Consider the following 18,645-nt stretch of genomic DNA (forward strand, 5'->3'; position numbering starts at 1 on the left):
TAGACAATCTGCAAAGGCTGTGGAGGATGCGGCTTCTCACCAAGGGAAGCTCTTTACTACTTTAAACGGCTTGGCAAATGAAATCCGAGAAACATCCAGTGAGGGGTTCAAGGTTGCCGATCACTCTAATCTGAAGTGCCAACAGCTCAGCTCTGGTATGCTGACACTTTGCCAGGAAAGTAATCGATGGTGTGAATCAACAGTGGGCACTGTTGACTTGTTCAGTCAGGATCAACAGTGTTTCCTTAATGGTAACAAGAGGATGTTGGAGAACCATGAACAGGTATGTGCTTATAATTGTGACCACTTTGCACATCTTAACAAACAGGATCTAGTGTGTTAATTGAATTAAGCAAACATCTAGTTATTCAAAAGGGTATCATCGAACAATATTTATAGAGCTGAAGAAGTGAAGAGCTACTTTTATTTCACATCATGGGATGTTTCACTGAAACGTTGAGATAAAATTTGACTCCCAGTCACACAGGGCGCTGCTGGTGCAGAAGATCAAAATACTTAGAGTTGCAGGTTTTAAAGAATGAGTAAAGGGGAAGGGAATTGAAGAAGAGTTTTGAGTTTCAAGGCCCAGGCAACTGAAGGTGCAGTGACCAATGGTAGAACGTGAAAATCAGCAGCAGTAGAAGGGCCATATATAAAGAGCCTTGATATCTCTGAGCTTGGAAGCTAAAAGAGATTACACTGTGAAATTAGAAAACACAATTCAGTACTTTAAACTAGTTGTTACTTAACATTGAGCCACACTGGATCATGGGAATCAATGAGAAAAATGTTTATCAGGACTCTGGAATGTCCCGAAAACTTGTGAAATAATCTACATGTAATGACTGTTCTTATTATTCACACTGGGGCGTGGGTAGCGAGATTTTGAACTTTCAAAACGGTGCGTTCGGATTTCATTTAACACTTTATAAAATTGGAAACAGATTCTTCTTCTCGAACATTTTGTGGCCGTACATTTTTTTAAAGGCAGCTTCTCTTCAAAGGTGTACCCTGCCTTACTGCCTCTTCCAAAAATCAGAGATGCCTTTTTGACCTGTCTCATCTGGTCCCTTGATTCTTCTAATTATAGTTGCAAGCTGGTAGTCCTCAATGTAGAAAACTCCTGTGCTCCAGGGATTGCAGTTTGATAATGACAGGAATTCACAACTCTAGTGCTGAGGGAGGTGTTGAAATATGGCACCAGTGTGTGGAAAACTCCTTCAAGCTAATTCTACCCCAAGAGCATAACCTTTGACCAATTTTGAATGTCAGTATCATGGAAGCAAATTGTCAATTTTTGGCAAATAGTCACACTAATGGTAGGTAGGAGATTATCTTTATACTCCAGATGTATTTATTGGAATTTAAATTCCATCACTAGTTATGATGAGATTTGAGCCAATGTCCCCAGAGAATTAGTCTGGGCCTCTAGATTGCTAGTCCAGTTATATTACCACTACTGCTAACACGTGCACCCAGTGTGGCCTTGCCAGCCATGCCATTCAAGGGCAATTCTGGCAATAAGTACTGCCTTGCTCGTGACAGTCTCATCCCAAGAAGCATCGATATTGGTTTAACCAGCATTTCTTCACCTTGTTAATAATCAAGATTGTCCATTTCCCCTCACTTGTTAGAGGAACTGTGCATCAGTATTCTTGGTTGCACATTTATTAGTGAAATGTTTTGACTGAGACAGAAGCGTTCTCTCTGGTCTGTTTCCTTGCCCATTCCGGAAGGCAGCTGCCTTTGCTACCCCTTAATTCATGGATTCTTCCTTTTCCTGTTTTGACATTCTTTTCACACTTTGTGTACCTTTTTGTCATTTTCCTTCCCTCAGTGCACACGATGACTCTTGAGATGGAAAAAAATCATTGTGTGCAAAAAATTAGTAGTTTGAAAAGATCAGAAATTCTAATCTCCATTATTGTGTGAATTCTTGTCTATTTGAACTGATAGCTAGGGAGCAAATTGAGTCTGCAGTGCTGATCAGATTATGTCAAATGACTTTTGACTCCTATATCATTCTCTCAAATAAAGCCACTTGGGGCTTCATTTATGGTATGCGTTGTAGTGATTTCATTCCGAACTTTTCAATTTTGTGGAAGGCTGAGACAAATGTATGAATATGCAGTGCAGACAACACTTGGGAATTACTTTTTTTTTGAAAAATTATTTAAAGCCATTTTTTTTTAAATTGCAAAACTTAAGAACTTAAATATATTAATTCTGGGTACTTGTAATTAATACGATACCATGTTTAATTAATAGAGTTGACAGTTTTCTAAATCCATGTCTACATTTAAACTGCTCTTGAACGTTGACAGAATAAGTTACCTTGCATATCTTTGTTTCCCTTTCGGTAGACTGCCACTGAGAGTTGTGCCACTCTAGTCAGGGACTTAACAGGACAACTCAATGGACAGTCTGTTACTGAGGCAGCAGCACTCTGCACTATCCGTGATCAGGTTAATAGTGACAAAGGTGTGATGATGCAGCATATAACAGAGCTGACTGAGCAAGCCGAGGCAGGACTAAACAATGTCCTAAACTACTTGAATGAACTCCAACAGGACATTCCAACAGGTATGATCAATCACTTTGTATAAAGAAGCGGTCAGGATGATGGAAATGCATATATTTGAGGTTGTTCAACAGTACATTGCAAATAGTATATATTTAACCTAACCAATGAATGAATTAACTGCTTGTTAACTGACTAGTAATCCTACCTTCAATAATCAATGTTAGACTTATTTCTGAACTAAATTCCTATGCAAACTAGGAGGGTAATCTTTCACTGGCGAGCAGCTAAATTGCTTCCCCCATGTGAATAAAATATGCCTTCCAACTGTACTAAAAAGCTGGTGTGGAGCAGTAACAAATTGCCGCAACTTTTCTGAACTGCATATTTTTATAAAGTTGCATGCTAAACTTAGCAAGTAGTTCATAAGCCATTGACATATAGATGTTTAAAAGTGAAGAATTGGAATTTGATATTGCCATCTCTCAATCTTGAAATGAATTGCTTTGATTTCTACAATATGCTTAGTCACACGTAAACAAATATTACAGATGAATGGCTGTTTCGTGGCTTTGATAGAGGTTAGGGCATCAAGAGAATTTCCCATTTGACAATATTTCTTGGCACCTTTACTTCAGATCATCAGCGACGATGGTTTCTTTGGCCATTCAAAGATAACGCACTGTCCCGATTTATGTCACTCCAGCCCTGGAAAGTGTCCTGAACTGACTGGGTGGTGATTGTTTTCTCAATTGAGCCCTATTGAAATTGCACGGACAAAACAAGAGCTATTTCATTTTTTTAACATCATATTTAAGATTTTGTCTCTTCCTAGTATTAGCATTTTAAAAGCTGTCCTCCATCTCTGCAGTACAGACCAGGAAGGTACTAGAAAGTAACTATACTACTCCTGTACTGAGTGCAAATATGCTGTTTTTGATCCATTTCCATGGGGTTAGGGATGGATTGATTAATTGTTCCCAACTCTGCTGACTATGCAGCAGTTAGTACTGGAATGGTGGAGTCCATGCAATCGCCTGATTATTGGTCACTGTAGGAAGTACTGAATATTGTCTGCTGGTTTTTTAGTCAGAATTGTATGGAAGGTAAAGCATTTTATTCTGGCTTTCAGCTGAAATTTTGGGTTTTTCCTGAAGATAATTATTTTGGTTTTTTTTCAGGCACCACTCCTCAGCGCAGAGAATATATTTACCCACGAGCCTTTCTGAGAACAGAGCCACGGGATGTCTTGGTTGCTCAGTACAAAGCAGAGCAACAGCAGCTTCAGAGTTCTCTGAATGCTGCCCTGTCCATTCAAGAGGAACCTGTTTGTGAGCAGGTGGGTCTGATTGGTTTAGTTCTTTTGAATGGGTTAACTGGAAAACATCTAAAACTATCTCTACACTTTCCAAACATTGCATGTCAGCAGTGCATTAGACTTTAGACATATATTCTAATTTTATTCTAATGTGTGGTAGTGGTGCAAAAGCAAGTGCTTAATCTGAAGTTAAGATCCAGCTGAATTGGATACTATAGTTGGCTGAAGCTTCTCTTGTGCCAAACTTGTCCTTCCCCCTTTTTTTTTAACCTGAAGGTAGTAACTCTTTGTTTCGATACAGAGTGCCATGCAGACCATAACACTTAATCAGATGTATCCCTTGACTCCAGAGTGTTGACCCAGACTGTACTTGAAGCCGTGCCTAGTTTCAGAACAGAAATAGAGGCTTCAAAGGTAGTGTCATAGCAGCAGTTCACCCTCCTGGTTCTCTAGCCTGTTTCCTGCTGCTGCCATCTCTGCATATGCTGCAATTTTTAATCGACTAAGGAGGATTGGCTGAAATTAATCTCCGTAAGCTGAAGACGAATTGCACGACCGAACAAGCACATTTTTAAAAATCGACTGGTTTATATGGCTGGTATCAATTCATTAAATTACCAAAAATGGTTTTTGTCAGAAAGTAAAACTGTTTTTTTTTTTATGGTGACTTCTCTTGGTCACGGGGGCCAGATTCTCTCTAAACTTTAAAATGATTCGGGCATCTGTCGCTGAGGTTTTCCTTCTCTTTAGTTAAATAAATAGAAACTGATGCTGAGATGTGCAAAACTAGGGGCAAAGGTTTCAGGTGGGAAGGGAAAAATTTTAAAAGGGACCTAAGGGGCAACTTCCTCAGGCAGAGGGTGGTGCATGTATGGAATGAACTGCCAGAGGAAGTGGTGGACATTCCTACAATTACAGCATTTTAAAAGGCATCTGGATGGATATATGAATAGGAAGGGTTTAGAGGGATATGGACCAAATGCTGGCAAATGGACTAGATCATTTTAGGATATCTGGTTGGAATGGCTGAGTTGGACCCAAGGGTCTGTTTCCATACTGTACAACTGACTCTAAATACTTAGCTGCAATTGCAAATCTAATCTGTCCTACACTTCATATCATCTATTCTTTCTGTTGCTTGTGAGGGTATTTAAAAATGTTTACTGACAGAACAGACAATGATGTGAAGGAAAAGTAGTAGTGTTGAATAAAACCAGTTATTTAGCTGCAGCACCAAAAACAGTCTGTCTTGACCATGTACATTATCCTTCCCAAACAGTCTGTGAACTAGCTATTGTAATCTGAGAGCTGTGGGATACCAGACTGGGCTGATGGACTTGGGAATTTCATTCTGATTACATTATCCTGAAGTTCATTTTCACCCCTTCGCTCACTTGTGTGACACCTCTTGCTATCTGAGAGCCCTTGGTGACATTGATATTTTCAGTATTTAAGTAAAAGATCATTGTGATGTGAAAACCTTTTCTCAGGCCTTTACAGAGTGCGGTTCTGTTGAGTCAGGATTCCTCAACACAGCTTGACATTTGTTGGCCTTCAAAAGCATATGACAATCCTGTTTGATGGCCACATTTAGTTTGTCCACAAGCTCTTGATGCATCATGAGAAAAACTGAGTTAATGAAAATTGTCTCTCATCTGAAGGAGATGGCTGTTGTCTTTGACTTTTTAAACATTTAAGTACATGTCCACATTTTGTGGGGAGAAAATTGCATGGTTAAAAATCATTAAACTAAAATGTTGCAATCCACTTCTGTTATTTTATTGCAATTTTTAAACAGGAGTGCTGTCTGGTTGACATTTTAAGCACCATAGCACTCTGCCAAGAACAATGTTCATCTATTAGCCATTGCTATCAGAGTGGACTAACTGGTCATCCATTTCCATTGGTTGGAAACCTTGCTATGTGCACTGATTGTTGCATTTACCTGTAAAGGATTGGGGGTCATCTTTAAATTTTTTTCTCTAATTATTCTAAAATTCTTGTGTGTGGTAAGTGCCTTACAAGTGAAAATTTATTCTTTCTAATCTGTGACTAACTATAAAACCAAATTCTGTTTAACGTTCAGGAGTCTGTGGAAAATGATGATAAAGCAAGCATCCAGAATGACAGCATTGCCAGTGAGAAGTTGAGTACTGAAGAGGATTTCTATGTAAATAGTGGTGGTGCCCCATTTTTCAAGGTAAATGAAAAGTTGTCATTGAATTGTCATCACTTTCATGAGTGTAAAACAGATGAATGGTGAAATGGAGTGAAAATTAAAGTAGCAAGCAACTATTTTCTTTCAGGGAAACTTTGTTTTTAACTACCACACACAAGATTTCTTTTGTCAGCTGAAAGCACATACTTTGGGTAAAGTCAGCAAAGTGAGTGCACATTGTATTCACCATTTCTAGATGCACTCCAAAAATGCATTTTAAGTCTCCACTGGAAGATACCATACTGTTATGGAACATTAAGGGGAGGTGACTGCATGATTGATTGGATTTCTCAAGTGACAATACAGAAACCCAGATAATGTTCTGGAAACCTGAATTTGAGTCCCACCATATCAGATGTGGAACTTGAATTTAAAAATCAATTGGTTGTTTAAAATAATGGCCAAGAAACCACTGTTTTTATAGAAATAACCATCTGGCCGTCTTTTAGAGAAGAAAACTTAGTCAGTATCTGGTCATGTGACTCTCTGGATCCACAGCAATATGGATGACTCAAATGTGGCCCAGCAAGCTACTCAGTTGCATCAGGCTGCTAAAAATCTCAAAAGAAATTAATAGGCCAGACAACCTGGCACCAAGCTAGACACCAATAATTGCAATGGCATAAATATCCTTGTTGACCTGCAAATTCCTCCTTAGTAATACTGGAGTCTAATGCCAAATCTGGGATAACTGTGTCTCTAAGTGAAGCAATGACTTGAAACAGTTATACTCACAGAATTTTACCCTGCACACGATATCTCAGATGATGACAACATCATCTCTGGGTACGTCCTGTACCACTGAGGGGCCCAGCAAAAGTGATGGCACAATGTATGTCATTGGGAGGGAGTTCCCCTGGGAGTTCTCAAAATTGACTCCAGGTGCCATAGTTTCATAGCATCAGGTTATGGGTATTGCAACCTGCTGATTTTACTGCATGCTGTGCACTTCCATCCCTGACTGATAAATCAGCACACCTTCATGTTAGGAACTATGTGGAGGAAGCACTGATGGTGGCAAGAGCACAGATTCTACCCTGGGTGAGGGATTTTCATGTCCAACTCCATTTCAGCAGCAGCACCACCATTGACCAAGCTGCTTGAGTCCTAAAGCAATGTCAGGGTGGGTCAGCAACAGGCCATGAGGGAACCAAGAGGAGGAGAAAAATATACTTGACTTCATCCTCACCAGTCTGCTGGCCAGGTGGAACTTGAACTCTGGCCTCAAACTACACCAAAAAACCCCACAAGTTTCTCAGGATAGTATCCTAGACTCAGTCATCTTCAACTATTCTTTTGATGCCCTTCCCTCAATCATCAGGTCAAATGTGGTGGTGTTCATTGCACAATTTTCAGCATTACTCATGACATTTCAGATATTGAGGCAGACAGTGTCCAAATGCAGCAAGACCTGGACAATATCCAGGCTTGACCTAACAAATGGCAAGTAGCACAAGTGCCAGACAATGACCATCTCCACCAAGTGAGAATCTAATCATTGCCTCTTGATTGTTAAAATCGTCTCCTAACCTCTTGGGACTTCGCATTGACAAAAGAAACTGAACTGGATTAACTGTTTAATACAGTGGCTATGAGACCAGGTCAGAGATTAGGGTTCCCACAAAACGTGTCGAGCGTCTATAAAGCATAAGTCAGGAATGTGACAACAATTCAGGACAAAGCAGCCCACTTGAATGGTACCACATCAACAAATGCTTACTCTCTCCACCACCAACCCTTAGTCACAGCAGTGTGAACCATCTACAAGATGCAATTCAGAAATTCACCAAGCTTCTTTCAATAGCATATTCCAAAACAATGACCACCTACATATTGAAGGGTAAGCACAGCAGATTCATGGGAACACCGCCAGTTGCAAGTTCCCTGCCAAGTCATTGACCATCATAAACTGGAAATATATTGTCATTCCTTCAGTGTCATTTGTCAAATTCCTGAAACTCCCATTCTTAGCTGCATTATATTGTGTGCGTGCACCAAATGGACTGCGGTGATTCAACAAGACAGCTCGCCATCACCTATAAAAGCTGACCCAGTTAGATCTGTCCACATTCCATGAATAAATAAAAATAACTAAATACAATTTTAAATGAATCATCTGGACAATGTTTTTGATTTATTTTGCTTTTTTTAAAACCGTTTTTGTTTGCAATTTTATTTCAATATCACAAGTACACGTCATAGGTGGATGTACTTTGACTCTGAAAGCCTTCAGATGATGCAACTTAGTACAAAATTGACTCAATTTGAGAGGTTCAAATATTGTTAAGGGGGCACATGGGATGTTCCTTCAGTGACTGAAGTGAATCTTTTGTGTCTGATCCTACAAATCTATAATCTCACTTGTGTATTACCTGAGAGCCAAATATTGCTACACGAAATACTTATTATTTAAATCTACTGTACTTCATCAGATTCAAAACACAAGGCTTGTATCTGTGTAAATGTATAAAATAGACCACTTTCAATATCTTTACACCAAAAGTCTCAGGCTAGTTTTTAAGTTCTGAGAATTAATTTATTCACCTGTTCACTTAATGTTCTAAATTTGTACTCTTCCACTTTTTTTTAGCATCAGAAAAGATACAAAAGAGACAAAGAAAACAAGTCTGCTGTCAGTTTTGACAAATCAAAGTCTTTGGAAGAGAATCTAACCTTCTCAGCATCAAAATCAAAGTTGCCACTCAGAATACAAAATTAGTTCTTTCATTGTTTGTCATAACTTGTAATTTTAGTTAATCTTCATCTGGTTTAATTTTGCTTCAATTGTACATTGCTGTCTATAACTTTGTCTCATTGCTTTAAAACTCCAATGATCCAAGTATTGTTACTTGATCATTACTGTTTCTCTCCACGTAGAATCTATTTGAAACACTTCTTCTTTCAAATTATGTTCCATACTTCTCTCACTTAAATAATTGCTTAAAAACTTGTTCTAGCTCTGTAATGTCAAAATATGTATCTCTAATACTGGATAGCCTAGCCTTTCATAGGCTTAATCCTAATGTATTTGGTTGTATATACTTCAAAATAAACTGCCATGCTGACTTGGAAACTATATTTTATACAAACGGTGTAAATTGCATTCCTTTGGAAGTGCATGTTTTGTTGTTAAACATACAACTAATAAAGTTTTATAGGACCACGTTATTATTGCTACATTTTTCTCTTCCACTACTCCATCCCACCTTCCATAGGAAAATAAAATCACAAAGACAACTCATAGGAGCAAGCAGTTCACAACTTTCTCTCGACTTTTGGAATAATCAAACTCCTTCTGAGCCAAATCTATTTAATGAACTGAAATCCCTGAAGCCAAACATTAGGAGCTTCAGTCGTTGTTTAGTCCACCATAGCTGTAGAGGGGACACACACCAATAAAGTGCACAATTATTTGTTTTGCCACAAGGTGGGGAGGAGATGTGCTAATGTCACTGGACTGGTATTCCAGAGTAATGGTCTGCAGGCATAGGTTTTAATCGCACCAGAACAAATGGTGAAATTTGAGTTCAGTTGCCCTCTGAAATGACTTGGAACATAAACTATGCAGCCTTGCCAGTGATGCCCACATATCATACAAGAATAAAAGAATTTGAGTTTGTTGGGGCCATAGCAATGTAATGTTGGGGCCACTTAACAGGACTATGGCTTGTGCTGGACCTATTTAGCAAGGGCCAAACTCCATTCAAAAGCATGTGATTTCACAGTTGCAGTTTGATGCAAGAAACTTGTTGGGAGCAACTGTTTCCCATTCTCTGATCAAACTGGTGCCAATAAGTAGGAGTTGCTCAAAGGTTGGTTCAGATGGGAGTTGAGATAGAAGGTGAATTGAACACCTCAACATGGAGGTGATAAGTGAGGTGTAGTATGGATGCTTTCAATCAGTCTATAAGGTTTTGTCAGCCAATGCAAGGGAGTAATCTGTTTGAACAGTAGGCAGTTTTCTTTGGGGGAACCATGGTCTAGTAATGATGTATATATTGTCTTTTAGATGTTCTCGGAAAAATAAATTTGTCACCAGTGTTACAAAAAGCTCAGCTAATTAAACCAAACACCCAGAAAAGCTCACCTCTCCTCCTAATCTGTTAAAGTATGAATGATTAAGAACTCCAATGTTCCACTATTTAAGGAAAAATAATATCAATTTATTCCTTAACTCTAAATGTGGACCTTAACAACTATTCACAACTCTTAGTCCCCCTTTCTCTGAAAGGCTTGTTATCTGCCTCCAACTTTATAAACAATATACTGTTCCAATAAAAACCCATATTAAAGTGACCAACTTAATTTCAAAACCCCATAGCAGCTGTCGTCTCTGGTGATCTTTCAGCTGAAGATTTCCCTGGGTCGTCATTCTTTTCCTGCAAATGTTTCATATGAAAAATGTACCTTTGGTAAAGTATCTTGAATGGCAGTCTCTCTTGATGGCAGTTATTTTTGATCTAGCTTTCAAACTGCCTGCCTCTTTTATCCCTCCAACATCGTATTGGCCCATTGGTTTGATATTGGCAGAACAATAAATTCAAAATTGATTGGGTTTTATTTTCCTGGGGCATAATTTAATGTTTAAATTTGAATTGTCAAAACAGCAATCAACTTAAGCATCTATTTCACAGCCAAATGTTACATATCTTCAATATTCTAGTACACTGAGACTGTTAGCTAGTCATCACAGGTGCTTGTCAGCTCTCAGTTCAGAACAGCATTCACTTGCTCTTAAAGGTATAGTAAACACCTTCAACTTCACAACACTAACATCCCTCTCAGCTAAACTGGGATTGTGCATCAACAGCAGATGACAACCTGCAGCCCATGTAATGCTTACATTAAGAATCTGGTCAAGGCTACAGATGAATGGAGCTTGGATGACACAATAGATGTCATCAACATAGATTAACTGCAGGACCTGAGTGTTAGCAAGTCATTTATGTGCAATGTTGAACAAGTCTGAAACTGATGCTGATCCCTATAGTAGACAATTGATCCCAGTGCACTTCTCCCTTGACCAATAAATACTAAATTGAAGGAGTGCTTCTACAACTGCACCAGGTTGGATTGGAAGGATGCTGGACAGCATTAAGCAGAGGTCAGTGTGCCATCCTCTATCCTAGGCAGTTGAAAGGTCTGATATAGCACTATGATAGTCTTCACACTCTTTAGAAGGCCTTTATCAGCATTCAGTACAGCCCTTCTAAAAACCAGCTTGATTGACATTAAGGATACCTTCAGAGATGTGCATCCCTGGTAAGGCACTCAAAGGTCTTAAAACATGTAGAAAGTCATGGACTCAGTTGAAAGATTTCTGTCAATGTGAGATTTTTATATAGGTTTTACAGGTCTATGCTGCACCTTTTGGGATTAAGTTTGATCTGATGATCCTTTTGTAGAATTGAGCCAGACGCAGAGAACAATTCATTTCTGATATTCTGGTGTAACATTATCATATTCAACTATTTCGCAACACTTCAATATCCTTAATGCTCTCTCCACTTCTTTAATCTCTCTGGGATCTGGACCATCATGTTCTGTATATTGCTAGTGCTTTCTGAGTGCATTTTACATTATCCATTTTATTTTTTTTCTACTGGCGTTCTTGATAAATGGTACAGGTGTCTGATTGGCAATTTAGTACATGTGAGTTTTTAGACTCTGCCAAGGTGGTGATTCAGGCTCCAGCATATCAGACTGGAAGAAGTGAATTATGCCCTGCTGCCATTTCTTCCCACTTGATGAGACAGGCAGCTTTGAAAGACTGAGGTGGTCAGCTCGACAGGCTCACCAAGTGATTCTTGTTCTTCTAACAGTGTTGTGCTTTCTGCATCAAAGCATGGGATGTAGATTGGTCAATAGGCAAGGTGGATAAATTGAGAAGTAGCTTTGTGACAGAATTAGAAAAGCTCTTGTGAGATTCATCCACATGTCTATTACATTGATGTGGTCAAAGGTTATGCTGTATTTTGGTAAATCTGCTTTTCCAGATGTTCCATCTATATTGGGGTGGATTGTGGATTTGCCCTCTCACTGGCTAGTCTGATGTCTGATGATGTACCCTTTTCATAAATGCAACATGATCACAAGTGGAAAGCAGATTACTGATTTTCAGTAATGTAGTTAATTTGTCCTCAGTATTCGATGCATATTCAAATAACATGACCCATATTTCTAATGCTAAATGACCTATGGTCACGACAGAAGAGAGACTAAAACTGCACAAACATTCAAGTGTGGTCTAACCAAGACACTCTAACTGCAGTAAAGTATCTTTGTCCCAGCATTCAAATTATCTTATAATAATGGCCAACATACAATTTGCTGGCCTAATTGCTTCTTGTACCTGTCTGTTAACTTTCAATGACTGAACAAAAAAGACATCCTAGTCCTGTGGAAGTTCCACACTTCTCAGTCTTTCAGAATTTAAAGAAAATCTATATTTCTGTTTATCCTACTAAAATGGATAACGTCACATTTTTCATCATTATACTCTGTCCATCGATATTTTGCCCAATCACTAGGCCTCTCCAAATCCTCTTGAAGCATTGTCCTGCTCAAAACCCTCATTTCCACCTAGTCCTGTGTCTTCTGTAAATGTTAAAACGTTATATTTAATCCTTGCATCATTGATAGTGTTTGTGACAGATGGGACACAGCATTGATCCTTGTAACTCAAGTCACAGTCTGCCAACATGGAAATGATTTGTTCCTGCTCTCTGTCCACTAACTAGTTCTCAATGCATGACAGTATATTCCATCAAATCCCATCAATGGTCCGACAGGTGCTCTGTCCAGTTTCGCCAGTGGGTGGGCATATTAATATCAGTCTTCCGCTAGGCTTAATTTATTGTCTTGTGCTCTACACCGTAAAGAGATGTGTTTGGAAGAGAGGTGAGAGAGAACAGCAATCAATTCTCTACCCAAAAAATGGCAAAGTGAACCAGTTCCTCAAGGCTACTGTCATATACATCGTATAAAACAATAGTTATAGAAGCAAAATAAGCTTAATGAGGAAAAAAAACAATTGTTTTAAACAGTACAAAGTAAAAGTTAAAAACCGTCCTGCCTTTTATATATGTTCATCTGAGACCCTGGCTGCTCCCTCAGGTGGCCGCAAAAATGATTCTGAAGAGAAACACAGGCCAATGACTTCTCATTAGAATTGGAAAACGCTAGATCATAACATGGTTTAAGCAGGTACAGAGCGGGGAAAGGTTTAGTGACGGAAGAACAAAACCGAATGGACTTCCTTTTGTGCCGTTATGTCTGTGAGCTGTGCAGGTCAATCTGCACAGTAAGGAATTACCAGGCCGCACACAGCATTGAGATGTTCCCAGGCAGGGCTATGCAGCAACATCCCGGGGCCCGGATAGTAAAATAAACAGGCTCATGGATACCAATTGAAGGGAGCATTGTAACAGGATTTAAAGTGGGAGATGTCAAGCTAGAGAGCTTCCCTTCTGCTCGGGTTTCTCCTCCCCTTCCCCATCTCTGTATTTGCCGAAAACCTGAAACATTTTTCCCATTCATGTAAAATAAGAACTCTCTTTTTCTCTCCCCACAGATGTTGTCTGACCTGCTGAGTATTTCCAGTAAACACTCGTTTTATTTCATGCAGAGTTTTAGCAACCGCGGTGCTTTGTTTTCGTCCTTAAAATCTCTGCTTGATGTATATGGAGCCCTAAATCAGCTCTTAACTAAAATGTATTTCATCCCTAATTATCCTGTCCAGTATAATCTGGAGACGAGCGCTGAGAGGTAAGTAACATGGTGCTAGAGTATTCATATATTTACATGATGCCGGCCGCCAGCGAGACTTGCCTGTCTTGCTCGATCCGTGGTTAAGGCACTTGTAAATATTGATTATGTGAATTATCTTTCCAAACTAATCATGTCATCCCTCTACCTGACAGTCTTGCGCTACTTGTCAAGTGGAGAATGTCCTGACCCTTAAATGCACTGATTATCACCTATTACACTGCTGTAGACGAGCTGGTGAGAAAGGAAGGCATATCAGGCTACCTTTAAGATCTGGCAATGAACGATGTCACTGGATCAATATCCTGATTTCTTAAAATGCACATAAGAAAAAAAAATTGAAGATTTTGATTTAAATTCGCGGTATTGTATAATTAATTCCATCATATAGTAAGCGTAATTACAATTTTAAAAGAGCATTTAAAGCGCATTGAGCATTTAAAACTATGCCACTTCGGAATATTCAATTGATTTGAATTTAGTTGATTTGATTTTAGTTGCGTGTTTTGAAAAATCTTGCTTAAGGATTCACAGTGAGTGTAAAACGAGGATAATTATTCTATTAGGATTCTTTTATTGGGTGGGGATTGAAAGACTGTTATTTGAATTAATCAGCCATCGATAAAATGAGTAGAGCTAAGCCCTTCCTATATGTGCGATCGGTGTGATATCGAGCTGTGAATAAAAATCTCTTATGCTACAACGTTTGCTGCTGTAGGTGAGTTGACAGAAGACACCGCCAGTTACATGGTTGTTGAAAAACGTGTACGATGTATTGTTTTTTTCTCTGCAATCCAAAACCGTTTAAACGTTATAACTAAATTCAATGAATTAAGAAGTGATCTCAGGTAACAAGAACATTTTGTCAGATGCAAGTTCGTATATTGGGAATATTTAGACAGCAAACGGATTTTTAATTGGATATTGTCTGGGTGAGTTGAATGAGTACCTATACATTCCAGTAAAACCAATCAAATTGTTATAATAATTTTATGACATCAATCTGTGAAAATGTCACTGCTTGAGATTGTAATGTCTCGAGTTAGTATTCAGACTCCGAAATGCATGTAAATAAATCTTCGCTTTCGATGCATATCTAAATAATTTAAATTAATAAAATGCATTGCTCCTCAATACATTTACTAAGAAATAATAATTTTCTTATTTAGCACATGGGAAACTAACCACATAACATTCTATAATGACAATCCTTAATTTTATTTTGCAATGTCTAATAATAATTAATCATAGTGGCAATCCAATTGGGACGATTAATCTATCTAATTGTTTTTTGATAGAGAATAATATTTTATGTAAAGGTGTGTTTTGAGGAAAGGAACCGTTGGCTTGTCTCTGATATCCATTGAATTTGTTGTCACGAACCACAGGGCTGAGCGAACCCAGGCAGATCCAACCTAATTTTACTTGGATCCGTCAGCTGCTTATTGTGCATCATTTGCTGGGTCTACGATTTTCAATGGGAACTATACCTGTTTGTATCAACAGCTTGGAATATATGCAGGCTCAATCTTGTACACATCCCCCTTCCCACGAAGTGCACCTATGATGACCTCCGTAATAACAGCTTGGGTAACCCTGTCTATGTGTGACATCTTTCAAGACAAATATATTTACGTGCAGAAGAGTCTCTCAATGGGGGAAAAAATACTCGATAAAGTTACTGCTCTAAGCATTTTCTTGGCGGGACTGAAGCCTGATCAAGTGTTGACAATGCACAACAGTGGCCTCTCTGCATTTTACAACGCTTCACATGTTATATGGCCCCTAGCACTCTTCCATTCAGAATAGATTACAGTTATCTTTAAGAGGCTGATGCAACCCTCGTTTAAACACCGGCGTGTTTTACCAGTGGCGCCGTCCTGACCAACCATCGTTTGACCCACTGGAATCTTCAGTGCGAATATTCTCAGCTCTTTGATTTGGAAAGACTACAACATGATTTATTTTATCTGTCAAGAGCTGTTCTACGGGCAGGTGCCCATTACGGCGCCAACAAGCAGAGTCATTGAACAGTGAGTGTCTTATAGGGGTTTAAAGAGGCTCTCTTCAAAGTCATTCTTCATATCCAGACTTGTCATTCGAAGCAATATAAATTTATCCATATTTAATAAACATCAAATGACTGAAAATGACCGATGTTGAAAAGATTTGTAAAAGACCGGCTGTTTACAAAGTCCAACGCAGTGTAAAATAAACTCAAAATGTAGCGTTAAGGTGAGAGCCCCCTCTACAATATTAAAACATTGTTGCCAATTGTGTTAGAACGTCACTTATTTCTTACATTGGCAGAATTCGATATCCGCTTTCCAGCATTACTGACCACCAACAATTATTCACCAGTTTGTGATTATATTAAGCGGTAATGCCCCATCTGTTGAATGTCCTAACTCATTCGGGTCTCTACAACAGAAATTCGACCACGGGGTCTTGGTACACCGAGGCCACTTGCAGCACGCCACCATTTCCAAAGCTAATGAACAGTTCCAATCAGGACAGATGGATCATCAATTCCTCCTGCATATATTGTATCCCGGCTCAGATAGCATTTCTCCAAAGATGTTTGCAACTCTCAGAGTTTACCATTCAGAAGGGGACCATATATCATTATGTGAGGGTAAGGCTGAAAGGATTACAACAGATTTTTCATTTGCCAGTCAATCAGAACAATGCTGTTACCCTGGAGTTAACCAAAATTTGTTAATATCTTCAACTTTTCATAATGAATTCTTTCTGTTTTGTTTTCCTTCTCGAGTTACTGAGTTAAAATCGATTGAACACAGTTTATGTACAGTATTTACAAGTTCACCTCATGGAAAAATCAATGGGCGTACATATCTTGCTGCAGCAATAACTTACCTCCAGGTCTCCGTTTCTGCTTGCTCGTGAAAGAAAACTATTCTTTAAATGCACTATCATTTTGTTTTTGTGGTATGATCTCTAATCGTAACGTAGTTTATTGCTATATCGGACGGAAATTATATTTGAAATAAATCATCTGATCGGTCGGAAAACGAGCCAATAGCGTCGGTTCTGAAAATTTCTTGCTGTTTGTCACTGGAAGGATACAACTGAGCAGTTCAGCTAATTCGGTTCTGTTTTCAATCTCTTAATATTTGCAATCGTTATGATTCACCTCCAACAAAAAAAACACACCCGTCATCACAAGACCAACAATTAGCTCAAAAGCAATTGTCGTCTGATATATTATTTGGGTCATTTGACGAATTAAATGACTTGATTGTATTTATCAATGCATTGTCTGATATAATCACTACAGAACACTCTACTCACTGAGACCTACAGCAATCGGTGATAATCACCAGATTGGACAATTAATATTAACTACATCAAACTAAAAGACAATGGCCAGGTTAAAGAAGTTCCAATGTTGTAATTTAATCGATTTAAAGTGGGTCAGAATAACCGTTTCAGTGTTAACCTAGATTAGTTTAATACTTATACTCTTCAAGTTACAAGTGGGTCTGTGAGTATTGGGCAATTCAACGGTTCCACTATCGGATGGCTTATTCTGACCATCATGTTGATTTTCGAGGTTATGTTCGTCATCTTTTTAAAAGAAAGCATGGCATTACCACCCACCAAATGATGCCACCCAGCTGCATCATTTTTCGATCTTATTTGCTTCTATTTTATTCCCTCCCGCCCCAGTTTTCAATATCAATCCACGCTGTAAACTCAGCCAACGAGCTCTTGAGAAAACAGATCTGAGTCGTGCAAACGGAATAAGTGTCCTTACACAATATACATTGAAGCGTGTTGCATTTTGAGTTCACAGTTTGAATAAAGCCACCATGCTGCGAAGGTGAAGTAATGTGTCAGAATGCTTCTAATCCCGAACATGTGGCAGGATAATAAAGAAGCGGGTCCAGTTTAGGCCGTGGTTGTACTTTTTGAAATAAAGTCAAATTATTTAACTTGCGCCTTTTAATTTACTTATTGCCGTAATTGGGCCGAAACATGTTGTAATAAATGACAAACGATGGAAACAAACACATCACGATTTTGTCAGGTGATTAATGTGCAATATTTTAAATTATGAATTTCTGCTTCTTAGACTGGAATTACCTTACTCGTGTTTTAAAGGATTATTATGTGAATAAGTAAGTAAGAAAAAAAGTGAATTCACTGATTCTAATGATAATTTGACCTTTTTATGCTTGAAGTCTGAAGTCGCTCTTTTTCTGATATGTTTAAGAATCAGGGAAATATGCTCGAACTCGCCTTGTGTATTTTGAACGTGTTTCTTGAGCAATAATTGAGCAGAATGCCGAAATTTTCAAAATGGCAATTCTCCTCGTGTAGACGTGTTTACTGGAAATAACCAAACAATTGTGTATTGGAATTCAGAAGTGTGAAGAGCGACTTTGCTATGCATTTTAAAATATCGCTATTTCACAACCATTCCTTGTAATATGCATTTTCCTTGAAGTATTACTAACTCTCTAATGGAGAAGTGAGAACACTGAAAATGTTGATTGGTTTGTGAGGTCTCACTCCCTGAAGTTAGCGGTCACTGTGAGCTCCAAGGTCGTTTATCATCAGCAGGCAAACGAGAATTGATAACAGTCATTGCAAAGCCTTCACTGTCAGCAACCAACACCGCCGATTGGCTCTGACACCAATTAGTTGCTCAGTTAGAGATGTGACGGTCTCTGTTTACGAAGAACACAAAATACAATTAACGTTAAGATACTTGGGAATGAAATACTTAAAAGTCTTACAAAAAATGTTTGACAACCTTTTCCTTTAGCTGGGGATGCTGTACGACTACTTTCCAAT

At 38.6% G+C, this 18,645-nt stretch overlaps 1 protein-coding gene across 2 annotated transcripts in view; it reads left to right on the forward strand.

Annotated features, from left to right (window-relative positions):
* kif11 (kinesin family member 11) overlaps positions 1–9,223 on the forward strand; it is a 40,249-nt gene extending 31,026 nt beyond the window's left edge. For both annotated transcript variants that reach the window (XM_072557731.1, XM_072557732.1), the window contains 5 exons: positions 4–283; positions 2,364–2,583; positions 3,703–3,860; positions 5,926–6,039; positions 8,648–9,223. In XM_072557731.1, coding sequence (XP_072413832.1) covers positions 4–283; positions 2,364–2,583; positions 3,703–3,860; positions 5,926–6,039; positions 8,648–8,776 — 901 coding nt within the window. In that variant the 3' untranslated portion in view covers positions 8,777–9,223. The remainder of the gene's footprint in view (positions 1–3; positions 284–2,363; positions 2,584–3,702; positions 3,861–5,925; positions 6,040–8,647) is intronic.
* The last annotated feature ends 9,422 nt before the right edge of the window (positions 9,224–18,645 follow it).

Source organism: Chiloscyllium punctatum, chromosome 38 (genome assembly GCF_047496795.1).
Source record: "Chiloscyllium punctatum isolate Juve2018m chromosome 38, sChiPun1.3, whole genome shotgun sequence".
In the NCBI taxonomy this organism is placed as follows: domain Eukaryota; kingdom Metazoa; phylum Chordata; class Chondrichthyes; order Orectolobiformes; family Hemiscylliidae; genus Chiloscyllium; species Chiloscyllium punctatum.